Source organism: Hippocampus zosterae, chromosome 10 (genome assembly GCF_025434085.1).
Source record: "Hippocampus zosterae strain Florida chromosome 10, ASM2543408v3, whole genome shotgun sequence".
Lineage (NCBI taxonomy): Eukaryota > Metazoa > Chordata > Actinopteri > Syngnathiformes > Syngnathidae > Hippocampus > Hippocampus zosterae.
The window spans coordinates 16,545,052-16,564,409 of record NC_067460.1 but is presented as its reverse complement, the minus strand read 5'-3'; the positions used below and the strand labels follow the sequence as shown (position 1 = coordinate 16,564,409).

Below are 19,358 nucleotides of genomic sequence, written 5' to 3'. Positions count from 1 at the left end.
CGTGGCTGCCCATAATTTTGTTTAAAATGTATTTATTATGACAAATCATACCATAGCTAAACACATAGCAATTTATTTTAACAAGACAGCTTGCTTTTTCTAAATACATTAAAAATAATAGCGACTGAGGTAAGCATATTAATTTTCACGTTCTATTAAATCTTTTGAGCTGAGCGTGTTGAAATCATCCAGAAGTCAATTGGCTCTGACAAACGTGTGTATGAAAAGGTAAAGTCAGTTTTGAAATCCCTCATTCCGGTTCAGAATGATTAAAAGGCAAGAGCTCACTAAAAGTTGAAAGAGTAGGAAAGTACCGGTAAATGTGGGCTGGATGTCACCTGACGTAAAAACCTTCCTCGGACTTTAACGGGAAAGCTACAAGCAAGAAGATTTAGCGGAATGACCCATTGTGAAAACGGGTGAGGGGTGGGAGGTGGGGTATTGTGCAAACAGAGCAATAGTGGCGTCATGAGCAAGGATCCCTTGGAGTGCTTTGTAAGATTGATTTGCTCAAGACGTACAAATATGACAAAAGTACATTTGTCTTTCTTTTGGTGAACATGTGGTAACAGTTCTGCTGCCTGTGTGGGTACTTTCCAGTGTCCTGATATTTACGACACACAAGGAGACATTAAGAGATTAAGGCCTCCCGCCAGAGAGTCACGTATCAGCTATTTGAAGCCAGGGCAGGACGCAAGCCAAGACCTAAGTGGCTACTTTAGTACCCTCAGGTTAATCAAGATCCACTTTTGCTCCATTCTCTCAGTTAATGTTTCATCAAGTTGCATTTAAACCCAGAGTCAGTGACTTGTATCAATTGTGTGAAATGTGACATTTCCACACGTGCTTTCTGGTCACAGTGTCGGTTATTTTATAAGGGTGTATTGCCAAAATAAGGATACATCAAACCTTCATGACTGGCTTTAATTCATTTCAATTTGTTTTTTAAAAGTGAACCTTTTTAACTTGAACAATTAACTTTGACCTAACTTTGACTTCAATTACCTTGAATTCAAGGTCAAGTCCCATCATAAACGAGTCAGGCAAGTTTGGGGATGTTTGGGACCAGCAACTTTAACTCAAATTTATGAAACCAAAATGCCACGATGCATCAATGCTAATGTATCCACTATACGTACATATCATATCTTGATTTTTCGTACATTTCACAAAATGTAGAAAAAGTGAATTGATGTGAATAGCCTACTTCCCAAACGCCCTTTAAAAGCCTATAAAGACGAATATCAACTCAAGTACCGTTTTGTACATTTGCAAGACAGACTCCTCCAAGCTCACATGACACCAATCCCTAAATGGACTGAAAATAGCTACCATTTATACTCGTCACCTGACTCCCAAGCACAGCGCCCCCGCAAGATCCCAGCGAGCAGCGCAGGCACCCGTTGCCGTCGTCAGAGCTCCAAATCCCGGTCAAAGGTTTAAGAGGATTCATGTGCTAAATATATTTATACGTGTATATATATAGATATATGTTCACACTGGCCGCAGGTCGCGGCAGCTAAGAAGATTAGCCATCAAAGACAATTACACATCCACCCGCTGTTGTGCCTTCTCTTATCACATAAAAATCTGCAAACTTGACCCAAAAAGGTAATTCTTCAAATATAAAGTAAGTCTTAAGCTCAATGTTATTTGTATCCTGCTTCAGTTTATGAAAACTATTGTTTACAAGTGGGCATTAAAGTGTTGACTTCTGAGAACATTTGAATAGAGTGGCTCACCAAAACAGTAGCAAAAGGGCCATAAATCTGGTCTCAGATCAATCGGAAAGTATGGCACCTTGGTGTAAATGACTTTCCCTGGCAGTATCAATGACCTTCAGTAGGGTTTTATTTATTTGTTTTTAAACTGCATCGACTCTAAACTTAAGTTGTAGTGTAACAGTTTACACATGGTTTACTATTGTTCCAAAAATGCATTTGAGTGGACAGGTTTTATAAGTGATTAAAAAAAGGGAAACTCATACACATCCCACCAGTACAAGGTGCACACTAGCTCTCTCACCAAGTAAACAGACATTGAGCACTCTAAATGGCCCAAAAGTGAAAATGTGAGTGTGAATAATCCTGTGTCTGTACTCAATGTGCCCTGCAATTGGCTGGCAGCCAGTCCAGGGTGTATCCCATTTCTCGTGTCAAAAGTCTGCTTAGGTTGATTGAATACCGGTACTCCAAATTTAGCCTTCTCCTGTAATGGCCAGTGAGTCTATGTACAGTTTTCCAGAAGGTGGGGTTGAGCAGTGAGAGGAAATCTCTGAGGTGCACTCACCAGTCCCACTGGAGCCGACCCGACAAGGATGGGGTGGAGTTACAGGAAGCGGCTGTGAGGGATCGTAGTGAGAACAGGAAGCGGGACGCACACCAACGCCAGCAGGAACAGAGACCCCCAAAGACGCCTGTTGAAAATGTTGAATTCAGAACGCAACAAGGTACCTCACTCTGACAGTCAGTCATAAATGAAAAGGAGAACCAGGTAGCTGCATTGAATCTGGTTGGTGTCTTTATTCAAATATTCACCAATGGTGAACAGTTAGAAAAGTTCACCGCCCCATTATAATGGACAAGAAACAGCTCAAATGGATATTGTTGTTATTGCCAAGAAATAAAAGCAAATTTACAAAGCCAAACCAGAAAAAAAAAAATTGAACGACAGAACCTAATAGAAAATTCTTTGTTAAAACAACAAATGGTAAGTATGTAGAAGTATGTTTTAAGTATAAAAATAAATTAAAAGGAAACTGTATTTATTTATTTTACAAAAAAGGGTCCTGTTTGATGGAGTTGGTCTCAAAACTCATGTCTCCAGAGAGAACTTCATTGTGTTTTCAATGGCGAGAAGCAGTTAAACATTTGTGATTGTCACGTCGCCATGAAGAACGCTAGTGACCCAACATGGACGCTCCCACTGCCAATCTATTGATTTCTCTTCTTCAGCAAAGGGAGCAACAGGACTGGGGGTAACGAGAAGAAGCGACTACCTTACTGAAACGGTGCGAGGCATTAAAAACAGGGTCCTCCATGGGAGTACAGTGCACAGAAGTAGAAAAATAAATATTCAAAAATGGAAACAAAGCTGGGTATGGGTCGATGGGCAGTGGTGCTGCTGAGTTAATCATAAGAACAAAACATAAATCATGAAAATTCAGATTCCATCATAATTCAATGCATTGGTTGGAGGTGAGACAAGTGAGGTAATGAGCGGAGGCTAAAATGTTGTCTGTTCTGTCCACAATTATACAACAATTCCTCTGTTTAAAATAGACATTTAACTCTCCCACATCCCAAATTTTTTCGCACTCATAGCGTGTGTCCATGTCGGATCAACAACATGTCAGCAGTTGATTGGCATCACTGACAGAAGGGTGACGCGGTGGGATCAAAGCCCTTGAAAACTTCCTTGAGTGACCCATTGTCCTGCTCCGCAGTGGGCTGCTCTGCCTGGGCCGGGCTGCTCCCCCCAAACGGGCTGCTGGTCCCACCGGGCTTGCCTGCCTGCTTGACCACACCAAAGAGGGTGGACACGGGCAGGTTGTGGACACCGGCGGGCACCTGTTCCACCAGGGGTCCAGCAGTGGCAGAACCTCCCGCGGGGGGCCCTCCCTGTGCAGCGGAGTTGGGTGAGGGTGTAGGTTTGGGTCGGGGTCGGTTGTAGCTGTTGTACCGGTCGGTGCCCTGCTCGCCGCTTTTCTCTGGCTCCGGTTGCTCCAGTGCAGATTTGCGGACAAACAAGGGCTCCTTTGGTTTGGGTTTGCCGGTTGAGGGCTCACTCTGTCGGGACTCCGAGTTGGGGGAATTGTTGGGGCCTTCCACAGTACTAGGGCTTCCTGGTTTGTTAGTCCGAGGGTCATACAGACTGATGCTGCTCAGTACGTTGGCGCCCCCTGGTGCGCCGGATGCTGCACTGCGCCCTGTCCCGCCAGAGGAAAGGACCCTTGGATCATAGGGAGCGATGGTGGGGGGCGAGGAGCAGGATGTGGACCCGGTAGAGGAAGACGACTCAGCAGAGGCGGGCGGAGGTTCCGACGGCTGCTTGAGGGCTGACTTCTGCGGCTGGATGCGGGGGTCCGTGAGACCTTTCCGTGCCATGCGGGGGTCGACAGGCTTTTCTGAGGGGGTGGATGGAAGGGGGGAGGGTTGAGCCAACAGAGCCAGCGGGGGTGCGGGGGTGGGCGCTGGCGGAGGGGACGAGGACTGGGAAGGACTGGAGCTGACTGTCTTCAGGATGCGAGACAGCAACTCCAAGTCCGGGAGTGAGGACGAGGAGGAGGAGGAGGCCGGGGGTTCAGAGGAAGTGGGTGCCGCTATGGGAGGAGACTGCGAGTGGGGATGGACGATGCGGGACAGACGTGGGTCAAGGGATGGGACTGGAAGAATGCCTGGGGGGAGAGGAAGTAGGTCTTGTTTGGGGACTGGGATTGGGAGGAGATCTTCGGGGGACCAGGTGATGGTTTTGGAGAAAGTGGGCATGTGGAGAACGATATCCTTCTTGATGTGGCTGAACTGCTGCAGCTGGGAACGGGGGTCCCTCAGAGCCATTCCCATCAAGGGATCGAGAGGGATCGGGACCGGCTTGTCCCGCAGGACTCGCTCTGTCTCCTCCTCCTCTGCTGCCGGCGCAGTGAGCGGTGGAGGTTTGTATATCAGAGGTTGCTCCACTTTGGGGGCAGCCGGTTGGTGGGCAGCAGACCCGGCCGAGATGGCAGACAGTCGGGCGAGCCGCGGGTCTGCCGGTGGACCCGACGAGGAAACAGGCGGTGCCAGGTCAGGTCCGGCGCCACGGGCTAGGCGCGGGTCCCGAGGAAGGCGCGGGTCAGCGGGGCGACTTGGGGGGATGGTGGTCTTTTGGAGGCGAGGGTCACTCGGCGCATCTGATTTTGGAGGAGCCTGCGTCTGTTGCCGTAGTGTCTTCAGGATGGACGTCACGCTGCCACCACCGTCCTCATCCTCACTGGAGTACCAGTTGCCAGAGTCACCTGGAAACAAGACAGAATCCATTAGACATCTGGAACTTCAGGGGACTCTAGGGCTAGGCCACCTGGTCTTGTAGTAAAGCCCACATTTTTTCCCATAAAAAAAACATTCCCATGTTATTAGATTTTTTTCCCTTTCACATATTTAAACAAGGCAATTGAAAATAACATTAACAAGTTTTGTTTGTTTTTTCTTTCTTTCTGGGAGTTGCTTAATTCATGGCGATACAAAACAAGAAGAAAAGTAAAGTCTCTATTCTTGGACAAAAAAAGTCAACTAAACACCCATCCAGAGAGAGTTGTATTGATTTATGAGGGTTCGCCTATGTCAGTCCTTGGATTGATGTCGTCAACAGCTCAGTGTGTGCCTGAATCTGGGGGATGGACTATGGCTTCCATTTGAACCAGATCAAGATGGATGGCAAAGGTGTTGTCAGATGTTAACCTTCAGTGTCTCTGCTCTTCTCTGCCCCGCCATCCATGCGGCGGGCTCGGTCATCCTCCTCCTGTTGCTTCTGTTGGATTCTCATGAAAAGGACACGCTGTGCCGGAGGGAGGAGGTCTGAGACGGATACTCCTCCCTGACTTGCTCCGTTGGTGGAATCCTCCTGGCAACTTAACTTGCCAGCACCTCCTTGGTAGTCGTCGCCTAAGGGGAGATGTGACATAAGCCAACAAACAAAGAACATAACCCGAGTTATTGAAAACGGATTCGTTAGTGACAGGCCAAGTGGGATTTTTATAAGGAAAAAAAAAGATTTTATCGCCAAACCCAAACGGAAGGCGATTCCTTATTCTCACCCTCTTCCACCACTCCTTCCATCTTCATTCCATCTTGATTGAAGAATGTGTTGAAGTAGTTCCCCCCAGCCTGAGGAGGTTGATTAGCGCCCCCATGAGGAGGGCAATCACCAGATGCAAAGGTGCCCATGTTCTCTGTGGGGAAGCAGGTTGGTGGTGCTCCAGGTGCACCAGGTGCTGGGGTTGCTCCCTGGGTGTTGCTGGGTACCTGGCTTTTTGGGGAAAGGACCCCATTAGTGAATGAAAAACTATACAACAAACTACTTAAGGGAATGTTTCATGGAAAGCTGGCCTTTTTATAGTTTGTGTAAAAACAGTTGTTTCTCTGGCATGCATAGCCATCAGGTGTGAAATCAAAGAATAGATAATTAATCTTGAAATTTAAGTAAACTTGTGTGGACTTACTGAACAGCCAGTTTATGAGCCAGCTGTCCGGTTGGTTGCACTTTGATCTCAAACAAGGAAGGAATCTTCTTCCCGGCACACCCTCCACCACCAGCAGGCGGGGGTTGTCCACTGGGGTTCAGGGCTGCTGCTTGGAATGGAGCTCCCTCTGGATTTTGTACAGGAGGACCACCAGCACAGGAATTTGGAGAAGGGACCATCCCAGGCCCACCTGGGGGAGCCATAGCAGGAACGGGCACCTGGTTGGCGGGTGGGATGCCCCCAAAGTCACCGGCTGCTGGACATCCGAAATCCCCCGCCCCAGCGTTGGCTTCGATGGGTGCCGGACGAGGAGGAGTGGGCAGTAGACCCACTCCAGGTGGGGGCTTGGGCAGAGGGTTGATCCCCTGCTTCTTCAGCTCTTCCACCTCCTTCTCATCCTCTGCCCCGGCCTCTGCGTCCTCAGCCAGCATCTGAACACACAACAAAATGGGGAAATATTATTAGTTCAACTCCCCTTCGAAAGTATTGGAATAATGAGGCCAATTCTCAAAATTCAATCTGGTCGCTGTTGTGTGATATAAAGGTGTTCCTCATGAACTATGTTGGAGGGAGTTGAGGCGCTTCGACTGATAATAAAAACGCTTTGCTGCCATCTTGTGGCACCTATAGGCAACAATAAGCATTTTAAGAGACAATGTCAATTACTCACATTTCCAAATAGTGGCGGCGCAATGCAATCTAAAAAATCTATACATTATTTGTGCATATGAGGGTACAGACCTTGTTGAGCAGCTCCTTGGTGTCGTCGTTGAGGCTTTCGTGGGAGAACATGCACTCATTGCCATTGACACAGTTGCCCGTAGTGTGGAACAGCTTGCAGGGGAATTCACGTGGCGTCAGCGTTAAGGCAGAAATGCACTAAACTTGTGGTCATGTAATATTGATTGTTTTTAAAAGCGGTGAAAGGATATCATGCATATAAGGGCAGTGGTTGGCTCGAGCACAGTAACCAGTGATGTAAAACTTGCACAGCTCTTTGTTCTTGGGCAACTCGATGTCGTGACTAAAGTTGCAGTATTCCTCCTAGTGATCAAAAGAGGAAGTATAAATATAACAACACATATAATCGGACCTAGATAATGAATAAAAGGTGAATGAGCAACAGCTATTGTTTTTGGCTCACCCAGGTGCATCTGTTTTCCATGTAATACTTGCAGATGGCTTTTCCTTTTTTATCTTGGTACTTCTCGTTCTGACTCCTCTTGCCCATTCCTGATCCAGTATCGCCTCCTCCATCCTTGAAAGAAAATACAAACACACAAGGACAGGACAACACATGAAGAGATGTAAATCAGGGATCAAGCACATCAAAATTACAAGCAGCAATGATGGATTCCACATCCCCTTTTCTAAGGCGTGTACACAAAATGGTCATTAACTTTTGAAGCCATGCTCTGTACACATTGGCAGTGTAGCATCGCACATCTTTTTAGTACAACTGCTTTGGCTTGGGATTGAGCTATTTCAAGCCAAAATATCGTTACTTTAATTTCATCAGTCGATCCTTTGGACTTTTTTGTGCATCCTGTTATGATAGCCTTATGCACCCAGTTTCAGGTGAAACTGTGAAACTACAGTCTGGGGCTCATCTTTCCCCACAAGGAGGTGTTTCTGAACAAGCTTCAGAGGGATTGTGTTCAGGACTCTAAAAGATATGATCAAATCACATACTCACCAAACACAATTAACAGTTATTTATAACCACTGTGCTTCAGCACATTAGTTTGCTAATCAAGTGTGCTTTATTTAATAGGTCAAAAAAAAAAAAAAGAAACCCTGCAAATATGGACCCTACCTCTCCATACCACAAAAGTATAATGACAGGAACAACAATGCCCTTCCACTAGGTGGCAGAAGGCACAAAATTATGCAGGCGTGTCAAGCTGTTGTCATTCCTTCAGCAGGAAAATAACTTGACGTCTGATGACCTCAACATTATTTCAGTATACACTATATACATTTTGTGACATTTTTGGGGGTGGGTCAAGCGATTTTTCTCCTAGAAAACATAGTATGTGCCTTAGTTAGATCAAGTCTAATTAAAAACATACTATAATTTGCTTGGAGTGAAGGACAGTAATACTTGTGGCACACAAGAAAGTGGAATTGAAGCTGTAATACCATACACTCATTAAATACAAGAGGATGAGACCATACCCCGTAGTCCACGTCTCCGTTGTTGTCATCGTCATGGCTCATGTCTCCTCGTCCTCGTCCTCGGCTCCTCATTTTGCCTCCTCTGATCATGCCGCGCCCTCCCTTGCCTCGACCTCTACCACGGCCGCCTCTCCCTGCAGTCCAATACAGAGACATGTGTTCAGGGTCGGCAGTTAAAATAAGTAAGTAAATAAATAAATAAAACAAAACAACTGAAAAGTTGCTTCTACACGAATATCGGACTTACCTCTCCCTCTGTCTTTGGGCCTTTTGTACTGATAGTCGTCATAATCATCTTCCCCAATGTTGTCATAATCATCGTCATACTAAAGAGATAAAAACAGATGAGGGCCTTCCATTTATCCACAGAAAAAAGAAACGCATGTCAAAATTACTCACCTCCATTTCTTCCCCATAACCATCTCCATCACCGTCTCCCATCTTTCCGCCTCGTCCTCCTCTTCCTCGGCTGCCTCCTCGTCCTCCTCGCCGCCCGCCTCTCATTCCACCGCGTCCCCTCATGTTCCTCATGCGACCACGTCCTCCTGCAGGAACAGGATGATGTTCGCTCACTGAACAACAATTTGTGCTGTCAGCTCATCAACATAAAAATAAATCTTCAGCTTAGTTCAGCGGAGATTTTATGTTGATGACATCACTGAGGCTTCTTCAAAGGCTACGTTCACACTCTATCATTTGGATGATTGCAGCTGGCAGCTAACATCAATTCAAAATTCGCCATCACAAGGAATTTGAATATCATGTAATAATCTCAAATATTTTTACCTTACAAATTAGATAGGAATTGCTCTGAAAAGTATTTGCCCATGTATTTGATGAAGCTATACAAATTTTACTTTATAAGATAAGAAATCCTTTGTCTCATAATTGAAAAAATCCCAATTATGAATTGAATTCCTGAAAAAAGTTTTCTACTTTGTTCCAACTTATTTTTTCTTGCACCTAAAACTGGTCATTTGTCATTCAATATAACAAGAGGGTAAAGATTCCCATCACACCCACCTCGTCCTCCACGTCCTCCCTCCTTGGCCTTGCGATACATGTTGAGCTCCTTGGTGAAGTCGTCGTACTCCTCACCGCCCATGTCTTGCTGCACCTCTCCTTCATAGTTGTCTTCCTCGTAGTCGTCATAGCCGCCGTAGCCCTGCTTGTCCATCTTCATGTAGCTGCCCTTCTTGGACCCGCCGTAGCCACCGTGCGACTGCAGGCCAATCATGTGAAGAGACAGGCCGAGGCAATGCTTTGTGTGTGTGTTGCTCGTTGACTTACAGTGGGAGGATACTGGGGACTGAACTCTCTGTACTTCCTCTTCTCACTGGGAGAGTAGTCAGAATCATCGCTGAAGTCCGAGAAGTCGTCGTCGGATGAAGCGTGACGCTGCAGGAGAAAGTATTACAAAGTTAAAGTGGGGTGTGGGATACCTTCAAACCAAAAATCGGGTTGAATTTAAGTATTTTCACCCATTTCTGATCAAGCCAGCCAAAATCTAATAATGACACTCTCTAAAGTTGATCCTGAACAATTATTTTGCCTTTCTTAAAAAGAGTAGTTCAAGATGAGTGAAATTTTATGGCCATATTTTCTGTGATAGCTAGTTTTACTTGAGCCATTTTTGTACATCAGATTCATGTTCATCCTTAGTTTCCGAGTACTGTATTTTCCACACTAAAAGGTGCACTGATTTATGAGGCACACCTTCAATGAATTGGACGCACCGCATTATAAGACGCAATCTACAATGCATCCACTAGATGGAGCTATGCTCAAGGAAATGCCAACATGACCATCAGATGTCAGGAAAACATATTTAATAAAGCAGATAAACAGTTTAATTAACCAACAGCAAGTTATAACATTGGCTCGTTAACGTTGAACTCTCGTGCCGCTGCTCTATTTCATGTTCAACTGCGTAACCGATCGACTTAAGTTTTAATTCTGCGCTGTAAGCATGTCTCGAGCAAGGAGCTATTTTGAGGTCGAAATATTACTGTAATGACATACACAAGCCGCATCGGATTTTAAGGCGCGCTGTGAGCTTTTAAGAAAATGGAAGGCTTTTAGGTGCGCCCTGTAGTGTGGAAAATACGGTAAGGTGCTGTGAAAGCCACTTGGAACGTATAAACATGTAATGTTTAAAAGTATACTATACATGTTTTGGAACTTCATTTTCTGTATCCTTCTCCACTTCTGCAAAAGTGTTTTGCAATTTGGTGAAAATAAAAGCGAAAACAGTTGAAAACCACTGGTATAGAGTATACCACATACTTTAAGAGCACATGACAAATTTTCCCTTGGCATGTGGCTTAACATTCTAACAATCAGTGAAGATTGCTAAAAATCAGAACCCCGCGACAGTTTTTCTTACTTTGTGTTTGGACTTGCGTTTCTTCTTTGTGCGCCTCTTCTCCCGCTCACGTTCCCGCTCCTTCTTCCTCTTCCGTTTGCGCCGGTGCGAGCGCTCCTCATCCGAATTGCTGCTAGCGTGGCGCTCCCGGCTTCGTGGTGGACGCTCGCCGCCGCCACCACCGGCGTCCCCTGCTGCGCTGCCATCACCGCCGCCTGCTTCCTCGCCCATTTCTGCAACTCCTCCTCCGCCAGCAGATGCGTCTCCTCCCATCTCCGCCTCGCCCCCATCATCTTCAAGCTCGCCCTCCTCCAGTTCGCCATCCTCTGGCCTATGTGCACACAACATAGAGAAGTGTTATGGTAATTATATTGACTTTTCACTCAGTGTTTTATATCAAAAATATTATGCAGTGACCCATGTCCATTCAACCAGTGTGCTGTGGCATATTTCTGTGCTGTGCGAGATCTTCAGATGTGACAAGGAAAATGATCCATTTTGGCCTGAAAATTATTTATTTAGGATGCATCTCCTCTATATATCGATGCCAACTACGTATATTCATTCATTCACCGAGTGTGAAATTTGGGCTAGTTTAATTGACAATACAATACATGCTGATTTATATAGCGCTTTCACAACAGCGGCAGCTGTAACAAAGCGCTTTACAAAACAGTTAACATAAAGTAAAATAATAAACACAACACATAACATAAAACACGGACAGTCGTGCAGTCCTAACCACTTTTCCGTCACACGCTTTGTTGTTCGAAGCAGTTTGAGATGAAAGAGGAGAGAATCAAAGTGTCCTTTAACCAGTGGATCAGAGACGTCATGCTCAAAATGTGCACACGTCGGCTACAAGCTAAGTTTCAAAGTCAACAAGAAGCTGTAGCATCCATTGACGAAAAAAGAGATTGGTTCACTTCTCCTGTCCCATGGAAATCCATTTCAATTCCAAGCGCCGACTCACGGTTCCAAACACGCATCGGCGCTCTTCGCCAACGCTCCTCTCTCCTCATCCTCAACTTCAGCGGCCATCCATCCAGCAGCACCAACGCCAACTGTCCAACAGCGCTGACATAGCCACTGAACAAATCGGGGTTGTGAAAAATGCTGCCCATTACTGGCGCAAAAAACACAAGCGCCCCAGGTCTGTCCAGCACCGACAGTCAATGGCGCCGACGTTCCTCCCAATCAAAATCTGTGCTGACCACAAAACTGATATACTTGCAGGAAGCAATGGCTTATTCTGCTGAACGAATGGCAACGGGTGGATTCACAGCTTTATAACTTCTGCCATCTAATGTATGAGCATGACATTGTTATACCTGTCACTACACATCACTAACATAGATAGATTAAGAAATATATATGTTTACAATAAATACATTATTTTCGAACAAATCATGTGAAAGTGCATAATTTCACACACCGCTGCTGCTGATCTCTCATTGCACACTACCATTGCACCCAGTTTGAGAATCAGTTAAAGTAATCGATGAATCTTTCACAAGTTTTTGAAGGGAATTTTTTTCATTCATTCATCTTTTTTTTAATGAATAAACCACTAATTCAACACTGGGGGGGGGGCTTTCTTCACACTTTTCATACAGTCCTCCAAGTGCTACAGGTATACTGTATGCACCAGAACATACGACAAACAAATGTTGGATCACATATGAGACTGTGTGGGGGGTTGGGGCTTTTTCTAACAGTCCTACTAATGTTTAATTTGTAGGATTTCATGGTGCGCTACATCAGACGGTTTTGGCCTGCGCACTGAAGGGTGCCTACATTCACACTGTGAATGGCTCAGGTAACAACATCTAGTTGGTAACCGCTACAGAAATAACAATAGTGACTATTATGCATGATTTAAATGCATATTATATGCATGAGAGCATTATTTGAATGGGACACGTTAGAACCCCACAACCCTAACAGTGATGCCACATTTAAGAGACAATGATAGACCCCCACAAGTGTTATTAATATGGACCACATGATATCGCTTGACCACCGGTTTGGGCCTGGGGTCCACGGGGGGCAGATAAATGACTAATTAACAATTAAGCACAGTATTCACAATTATTAACACAGCTACAAACAAAAACATATGAAACCTTTCACATATTTAACTTAAAACATTGAAGTTTTTGCTTGATGGTGACATGTCACAACACAAAATAAAGAACTCATTCCACACTGAATGTAAAAGACAACATTTTTCAGCCAGAATGGTGACACAAGAATATCAATGAAAGCAACTGTCACCAGTTAACAATTGTTGCTAACGCCATTTATTTATCTGACTGTATAGTGTAACATTTACCATACAAATGGCCCCATCTAACAATTCTGACTGAATATTTAGCAGTCTTTTTGTAGATAGTGTGAATCCAGTTTGGCCAGCAACAACATCTTAATAGTCAACTTTTCAGAGACAATTATTTATCCAAAAGTCCAAGGATTCTGACTCCATTATGAAGAAACGTTGGCATGACTCACTCTGGACACTTGTGTGACCGCTCGCACCCATGTACAAACACATACTAACCAGGTTATTCTGCACCCTGCCAGCAGACCAAGTTCAATATATCAAACACACAGCTAGATAAAAGGTTCTGATTGCATCTCTGGGGATAAGCAATGACAAAGAATATGGTATTTCTCCATTAGGTCTGATTACCGATCCACAACACAACCTCACCAAGCTCATTAATCTACAAAGCACAAGATTAATCTCAATGCAAAATGCATGTTTTAAGAGATATTATAATTAGAGAAGGGCCATGATAAAAAGGGGGCGATACTTACTGTGACAGGCCTTCTTCATATTTTGCAATCAAAACCATTAAAAAGTCTTCCCCCTAACACTTCGGGGTCACTGGTAGGATTTGTGGGGGCTGGAAATTGAATTTACTAAAACATTCAACCAATTTTCCAACTGGGAACTGGGTGGTTACATTACAAACTGATTTTTGTGTTTGACTTCTGGGATGCTTTGCAGACATTTTACACACAGCGGTGGTACATAGTATTTGAACATGTAAGAGAAACAGCACAATCTCAGGGAGGGGAAAGAATGAAACAAAAAGCTGTTTGACAGCTACTGTGCCCTTTAAATTAATGTTAAAGGTTACATGGTCGGAGGAATCCAATCCTGTAAAATAATGTTCGCAGGTTAAAAGTGTAACCAATAGGCAGCAGTGGGAGATTAGGTGAATTGTTAATAGGGGTTCTTGATCTATAATTTACATTAAGACGTTTGTGTCGTGTGAGGTTAGTAGTTGTTTAAAGAACTTTGAATACACGTGGGTAACGTTGACAGTGTTGCTTGGTATATGACGCAAGGACCAACGAGAAAAAACGTAACGATTTTAGTGGTGATTAAAAAACTTTTACGGTGAGCCGTTACGAAGCTAATGTGGCTAGGCTCATTGCCGGAATGGGCACACCTTCCACAAGTTTTATTTTCGACGACAAAATTAAAATGTAAATTTGTTAACTACGGACACTTAGTTTGAACAATTGGTTATTTAGTTTACGGCAAATGGGCGATGGGTTTTGCATTCGTCGAGGTGGTCGACGGATGTGCCAAAGAAAAGTATGTTCAGAAGCGACGGCCTGCTCTTTTTGCTCGTCATATCAGTTCGCGTCGAGCCGGTTCACCGTCGAGGTGAGATAACGTAATAAAATGAAGGGAAAACGTTATTGCCGACGTTATTTTGGACTCCCAGTTGGCGCCGTCGTGTCAATGCACAAGTCCGTTACAGCTTTACCCGTTTTCCAGAAAAGGCGAGTTTAATCCCTCTTTGAAAAAAAAAGAAAAAGAAAAAATGGTATCCCCGGGCTTTTTGTGTAAAAAAAAGCAGAGGACAAATAAATAGTTTCATTGAAATATGATTGTAGAATTACTCGACCTTTCGTCAGTCAGGAGACTGTTGTGTTCGTGGTTGGTTGTTGGGGAGTTTGGATGGACAGTCATGCTTTCCACAGCCATTTCCTCTGTCTAACCCTTAGCTAACATGGAGGCACCCAAAAATTCAACCTCTCGACACTGGAAATCTACTGGCTTTATGCGTCACTTCACAAGGAGCTACTTGGTTTTGGAATTAGTTGAGTTTCAGTTCATAGGCAGTAGACAATTCTCCACTACAGTTGTAAGAGAAATTTGATGAAAGTGAGTCCAGAGTTCTCTTTCCGTCCTACTGAAGCGCTGTGAAATGACGACTGATGCGCCTAAAATGGCCGACCGTCTTCTTCAGAGACAAACGGGGCGGACTTTCCTTGGCGTGATGTCACTGACTTGACGTCTTTAAAATGCGTCTCACGGACACCGTCGACGTGATAGTCAAAAAATGAGCCCTTCTTTTTGACTAGTAGACCTTTGCTTATATTTCATTGTATGTTTTAAACACTGTAAATTTTACATGTATTTATTAATTCAGCGGTTCTTTCGGGGTCTACAATTGCTCCTCGTGCAACACTTTGCGAGTCACTGTACTAGCCTATCAATGTCTATCAAGGAAGGATGGTTGGGATGGTTTTACTATAATTTCACCACCAAAGTGATTTTAGAGTGGAGTAGAATTACACTTGTCTCGATATATAATTACACTTGTCTCGATATATACCCTGCCCGTAAATATCCTCATCACGTGTTATTTGCTCCATAATAATAATAATTCAAAAAATTCCCGAGATTTTTATCCAGTAATGTAAAGGAGGGAAAATTGAGATGTCTATCATGTTTGGTTCTACTCAGGACTTTTTTTTCCTCCCTCACCCCTCTTCTTTTTAAGCAGCATTGAATGTGATATGATGCACGTCATCCTCGAAACATTCAAGTCATGATATAGTTCTTTTCCTTTCAAATAATGCTTCCAGTCTTTGTCATTCTACAAAGCCTTCTGGACAGCCCTAAAGAGAACATTATTATTTGAGTAACAGCTTATCAACATTTGAGGTGGTAATTTATGAATTTATATCGGTCTGAAGAAACCCTTGAAATGATCGTAAGTCTAATCTGAGGGCAAAACTCTTATACCTAGCACGAGTTATTTACAATTTAATGTATGATTAAATATGAATAGTTGATTGGGGTAAATGACGCCCACACAATTAGATCAATGTAAAAATAACGTTATTCGAAATAACAAAAACAAAGCACAAAAAAACAACATAACGAATAGACGTGTAATTTGTTACAACGGCGTCATCAAACAGCGACCCTTCAGCGGGAGTATCACGGCTTTTGAAACAATCGGTGGTGTCGCTTCATTGAACAATCACTTTTGAAGCTGTTTCTCCTTTCCCCCCAAAAAGTCTAAAATGATCGACATGATCGAAAAGGAGGATCCGGTCATCACCGAGGAAGAGGCGGCTCAGTACGACCGCCAGATCCGGCTTTGGGGCTTGGATGCCCAGAAGAGGTAGGTTAGCCTGCCATGCTAATACTATTCGTGCCAGTGTTGCCATAATTTGGGACATTATTGTACATTTAAACGATTGAATATACAATTCATGTCATTAATGTGCACTTTGCTTGCAGACTGCGTGGCTCCCGGGTTCTTCTGGCAGGTTTAGGTGGCCTAGGGGCAGAGGTTGCCAAGAATTTAATCTTGGCTGGAGTGAAAGGACTCACCTTACTGGATCATGAGAAGGTAAACTGCCATCTAACAAATATATCACATCACTTTGAACTTTGATTGTATTTTAATGAACATAGTACACGTAAACATTGGCAATTATATATGTAACGTAACGGCCTGATTTGTGTTTAAAGGACGTTAACAGTTGCAGATGCTCTGCAAATGTTCTTATTCCCACAAGTGGGAACAGAATGCTCATCCATTCAGTAGCTGCTATCGGCCACAGCTCACGCCCAGTCACCCAACTCACTGATAGACTTATTTTTACACTTTTACACTCTTACACAGTTAAGAATGTTAAAATGTTTCTAAATCGCTGCAATGTTAATCGTTGTTGTGATGAGGGACATTTCTATGTACGCATGGAATAATAGTTTTGAAAGGAGAAAAAAAAGAAAGTCAACAAGCTTTTTCTTTTTTTTTAGGCGGGGGGGGGGGGGGCTTTCATAAATAAATGTTACCGTTGTTCCCAGTGGTTATATTTAATGTGTTTGTTTCACCAGGTGACAGAGGAGTCATGTCGTGCTCAGTTCCTGGTCCCGGTGACTGAGCATGGCCAGAATCGAGCCCGGGCGTCCCTGGAGCGTGCACAGAACCTCAACCCTATGGTGGAGGTGCTCGCCGACACGGACAGAATAGAAGACAAACCCGACACTTTCTTCTTGCAGTTCAATGCAGTGAGTGTGCACATTATGTAGTTGGGTTTACAGTGAACCAACTTAAATCAAAACTACTGGTTGGATGGATAGATACTAGTTTTGAGTTCTTGCAAAATGCTGCATTTTTTTTCTGAAACAAATACATGTTCTTTTAAACCCCAGATGGACACTGATAATTTTGTTGAACGACATTCATACTACCTGTCAACCAATAATTGCATCATTATTTGGGACGTTGCTAAGACAACAACATTGATTACTTGAAGAATTGGTGCTGTTGGGAGTGCAACTATCAAACCTCTTTTTTTTTTAATGCAGGTTTGTCTCACGGGCTGCTCCAAAGACGTAATGGTGCGCATCGATCAGCTATGCTCGCAGCACAACATTCTGGTCTTCTGTGGAGATGTCCATGGTTACTACGGTTACATGTTCTGCAACCTAGGGCCTGAACACAACTACGTGGAGTGAGTTTGAACATGAAATCCGTCAAGCCAAGTTCGCTCGGCTATAGGCTTCGCTTTGTTGTTCAGGGAGAAACCCAAAGTGGTGAAGAAGTCCTCAGGAGACTCAAATGACGGTCCTGACGCCAAGAAGGTCAAAGTGGACCCCAATGAGACCACTATGGTGAAAAAGGTTAGAGCAAACCAGCTGTTTTTTGTTTTTAAACATTTCATCGACCCCCCCCCCCCCATTTGTAAACACAAACAAAAATGACATTAATCCAACTTGTTTTAATCACAAAATCTAACCTTAGTCTGACTTTGTTTTAAATGTTTAAAAAAATCTGCCCCTCTAATTTTTGCTGAACAAAGCTATTCCACTGTTTTCTAACTATCTTTTATATTCATCACTTTTTGGGGACCTTATAGACAAATGTTCTCATACAAAAGTCTTCTATTCTGTCAAAACTGAAAAATACTGTTCCCCTTAATAATAATTTAAAAAAAAGTGTTTTTGCAGTGAAACCAACATTTTCTGCTAACCTTAAAAACATTACTTTAACCGGTAGAATGTTCATGTTAAACTGTACAAACTTATGTTGTATCCATTTGTTTTGCTAACGTATTGACTTTGAATGAATACACCAAGTGTCTGATCATGATGACGTGTTGTTTCAACCAGACATCCAAGTTCTGCAAGCTGAAGGAGGCTCTGGAGGTGGACTGGACCAGCGACAAGGCCAAAGCCGCCCTCAAGCGCACGCCCGTCGACTACTTCCTGCTTCACGGTACTCACCTTTCAGTGTTTTATGATGGGATAAGTGACACAAGACATCAGAGTACATTTTTGTTTTGAAAAGTTTGACTCTTCGCCGCATGTAAATATTTAATTGAAATTCAACGGTCCCTAGTGCTGCTAAAGTTCCGCACGGACAAGGGCCGAGATCCCGACCCACAATGCTTTGCAGAGGACAGCCAGTTGCTAAGCCAGATCCGCCAGGATGTCCTGGACACTTTGGGGGTGGCCAGCGAGCTACTCAACGATGACTTTATCAGGTAAGGTTCTGAGTGATGAGGCAGAGTCTGCATCCTGTTCACTAGTACCCACCGTATCCTGTTGTGTCCTCCTCAGTTTCTGCTTCTCAGAGATGTCACCAGTGTGCGCAGTTGTGGGAGGAGTACTCGGACAAGAAATTGTCAAGGTAAGCACGTGCTAAGCATGCATATGTACGCACAGATGTCTGGTATTTAATGCGAAACTAACCGGAACCCCAAACCCTAAATCTACACTGACACCTAAACAAGCCTGAACCACCCCAAATCCTAAATTAATACTAGCCACTAAAATAACCCCAGACTCGACCTAACCCAACCCTAACCCTCAACGTGTTTGTTGTTGTTGTCTAGGCCCTGTCCCAGAGAGACGCTCCACATCGCAATTTCTTTTTCTTCGATGGTCGAAAAGGAAATGGCATGGTGGACTATTTTGGACCAAACTGAGTGTGTGCAGACAGCTCGCTCTACCATCTATCCATCTCGCATCCAATAGCATTTGTTTATTTATGGAATCGCTCACCATTTTCATAACTTTTGACATGTTCTTACATTTGGTAATAAAGAATGCTTCAAAAAAGCACCATTCCTGTCTCTGTATTTCCATATTTGCTGAAATGATTGTGAAAATACTTTGCTTGATCGGTTAGTTACTTAACTAGCAGGACCAGTGGAAAGCTACTTAAACAATTTCTTTAAAATGCAAGAAACGGAGGGTTTCAGTTACATCTCTTGCTTTTTTGTTTTTGTTTTGATGAAAACCACAGATATGTATGGGTGAAAAACAAG

General features: G+C 43.8%; 2 protein-coding genes across 4 annotated transcripts; one reads left to right on the top strand and one right to left on the bottom strand.

Moving 5' to 3' along the window:
• Positions 1-2,498: 2,498 nt before the first annotated feature.
• On the bottom strand, positions 2,499-14,836 carry zc3h4 (zinc finger CCCH-type containing 4). 2 transcript variants are annotated; one of them, XM_052078192.1, is made up of 14 exons: positions 14,687-14,836; positions 10,782-11,091; positions 9,686-9,793; positions 9,419-9,617; positions 8,795-8,940; positions 8,643-8,721; positions 8,396-8,529; positions 7,362-7,475; positions 7,150-7,261; positions 6,959-7,068; positions 6,197-6,648; positions 5,792-6,003; positions 5,436-5,639; positions 2,499-4,993 (listed from the first exon to the last, which is right to left on the bottom strand). In XM_052078192.1, exons 1-14 carry the CDS (start codon positions 14,764-14,766, stop codon positions 3,369-3,371), a joined length of 3,885 nt encoding a protein of 1,294 aa, XP_051934152.1. In that variant the 5' UTR covers positions 14,767-14,836; the 3' UTR covers positions 2,499-3,368. The 2 variants fall into 2 exon arrangements, with proteins under 2 accessions (XP_051934152.1, XP_051934153.1); XM_052078193.1 differs by lacking the exon at positions 14,687-14,836 and adding an exon at positions 13,581-14,281.
• sae1 (SUMO1 activating enzyme subunit 1) lies at positions 14,424-19,155 on the top strand. Of its 2 annotated transcripts, none has more exons than XM_052078202.1 (10): positions 14,424-14,442; positions 16,092-16,198; positions 16,318-16,429; positions 16,921-17,094; positions 17,395-17,540; positions 17,607-17,709; positions 18,199-18,304; positions 18,428-18,572; positions 18,649-18,718; positions 18,924-19,155. In XM_052078202.1, the coding sequence occupies exons 2-10, from the start codon at positions 16,098-16,100 to the stop codon at positions 19,014-19,016; spliced, it is 1,050 nt and encodes a 349-aa protein (XP_051934162.1). In that variant the 5' UTR covers positions 14,424-14,442; positions 16,092-16,097; the 3' UTR covers positions 19,017-19,155. The 2 variants fall into 2 exon arrangements, with proteins under 2 accessions (XP_051934162.1, XP_051934163.1); XM_052078203.1 differs by lacking the exon at positions 14,424-14,442 and adding an exon at positions 14,987-15,110.
• The last annotated feature ends 203 nt before the right edge of the window (positions 19,156-19,358 follow it).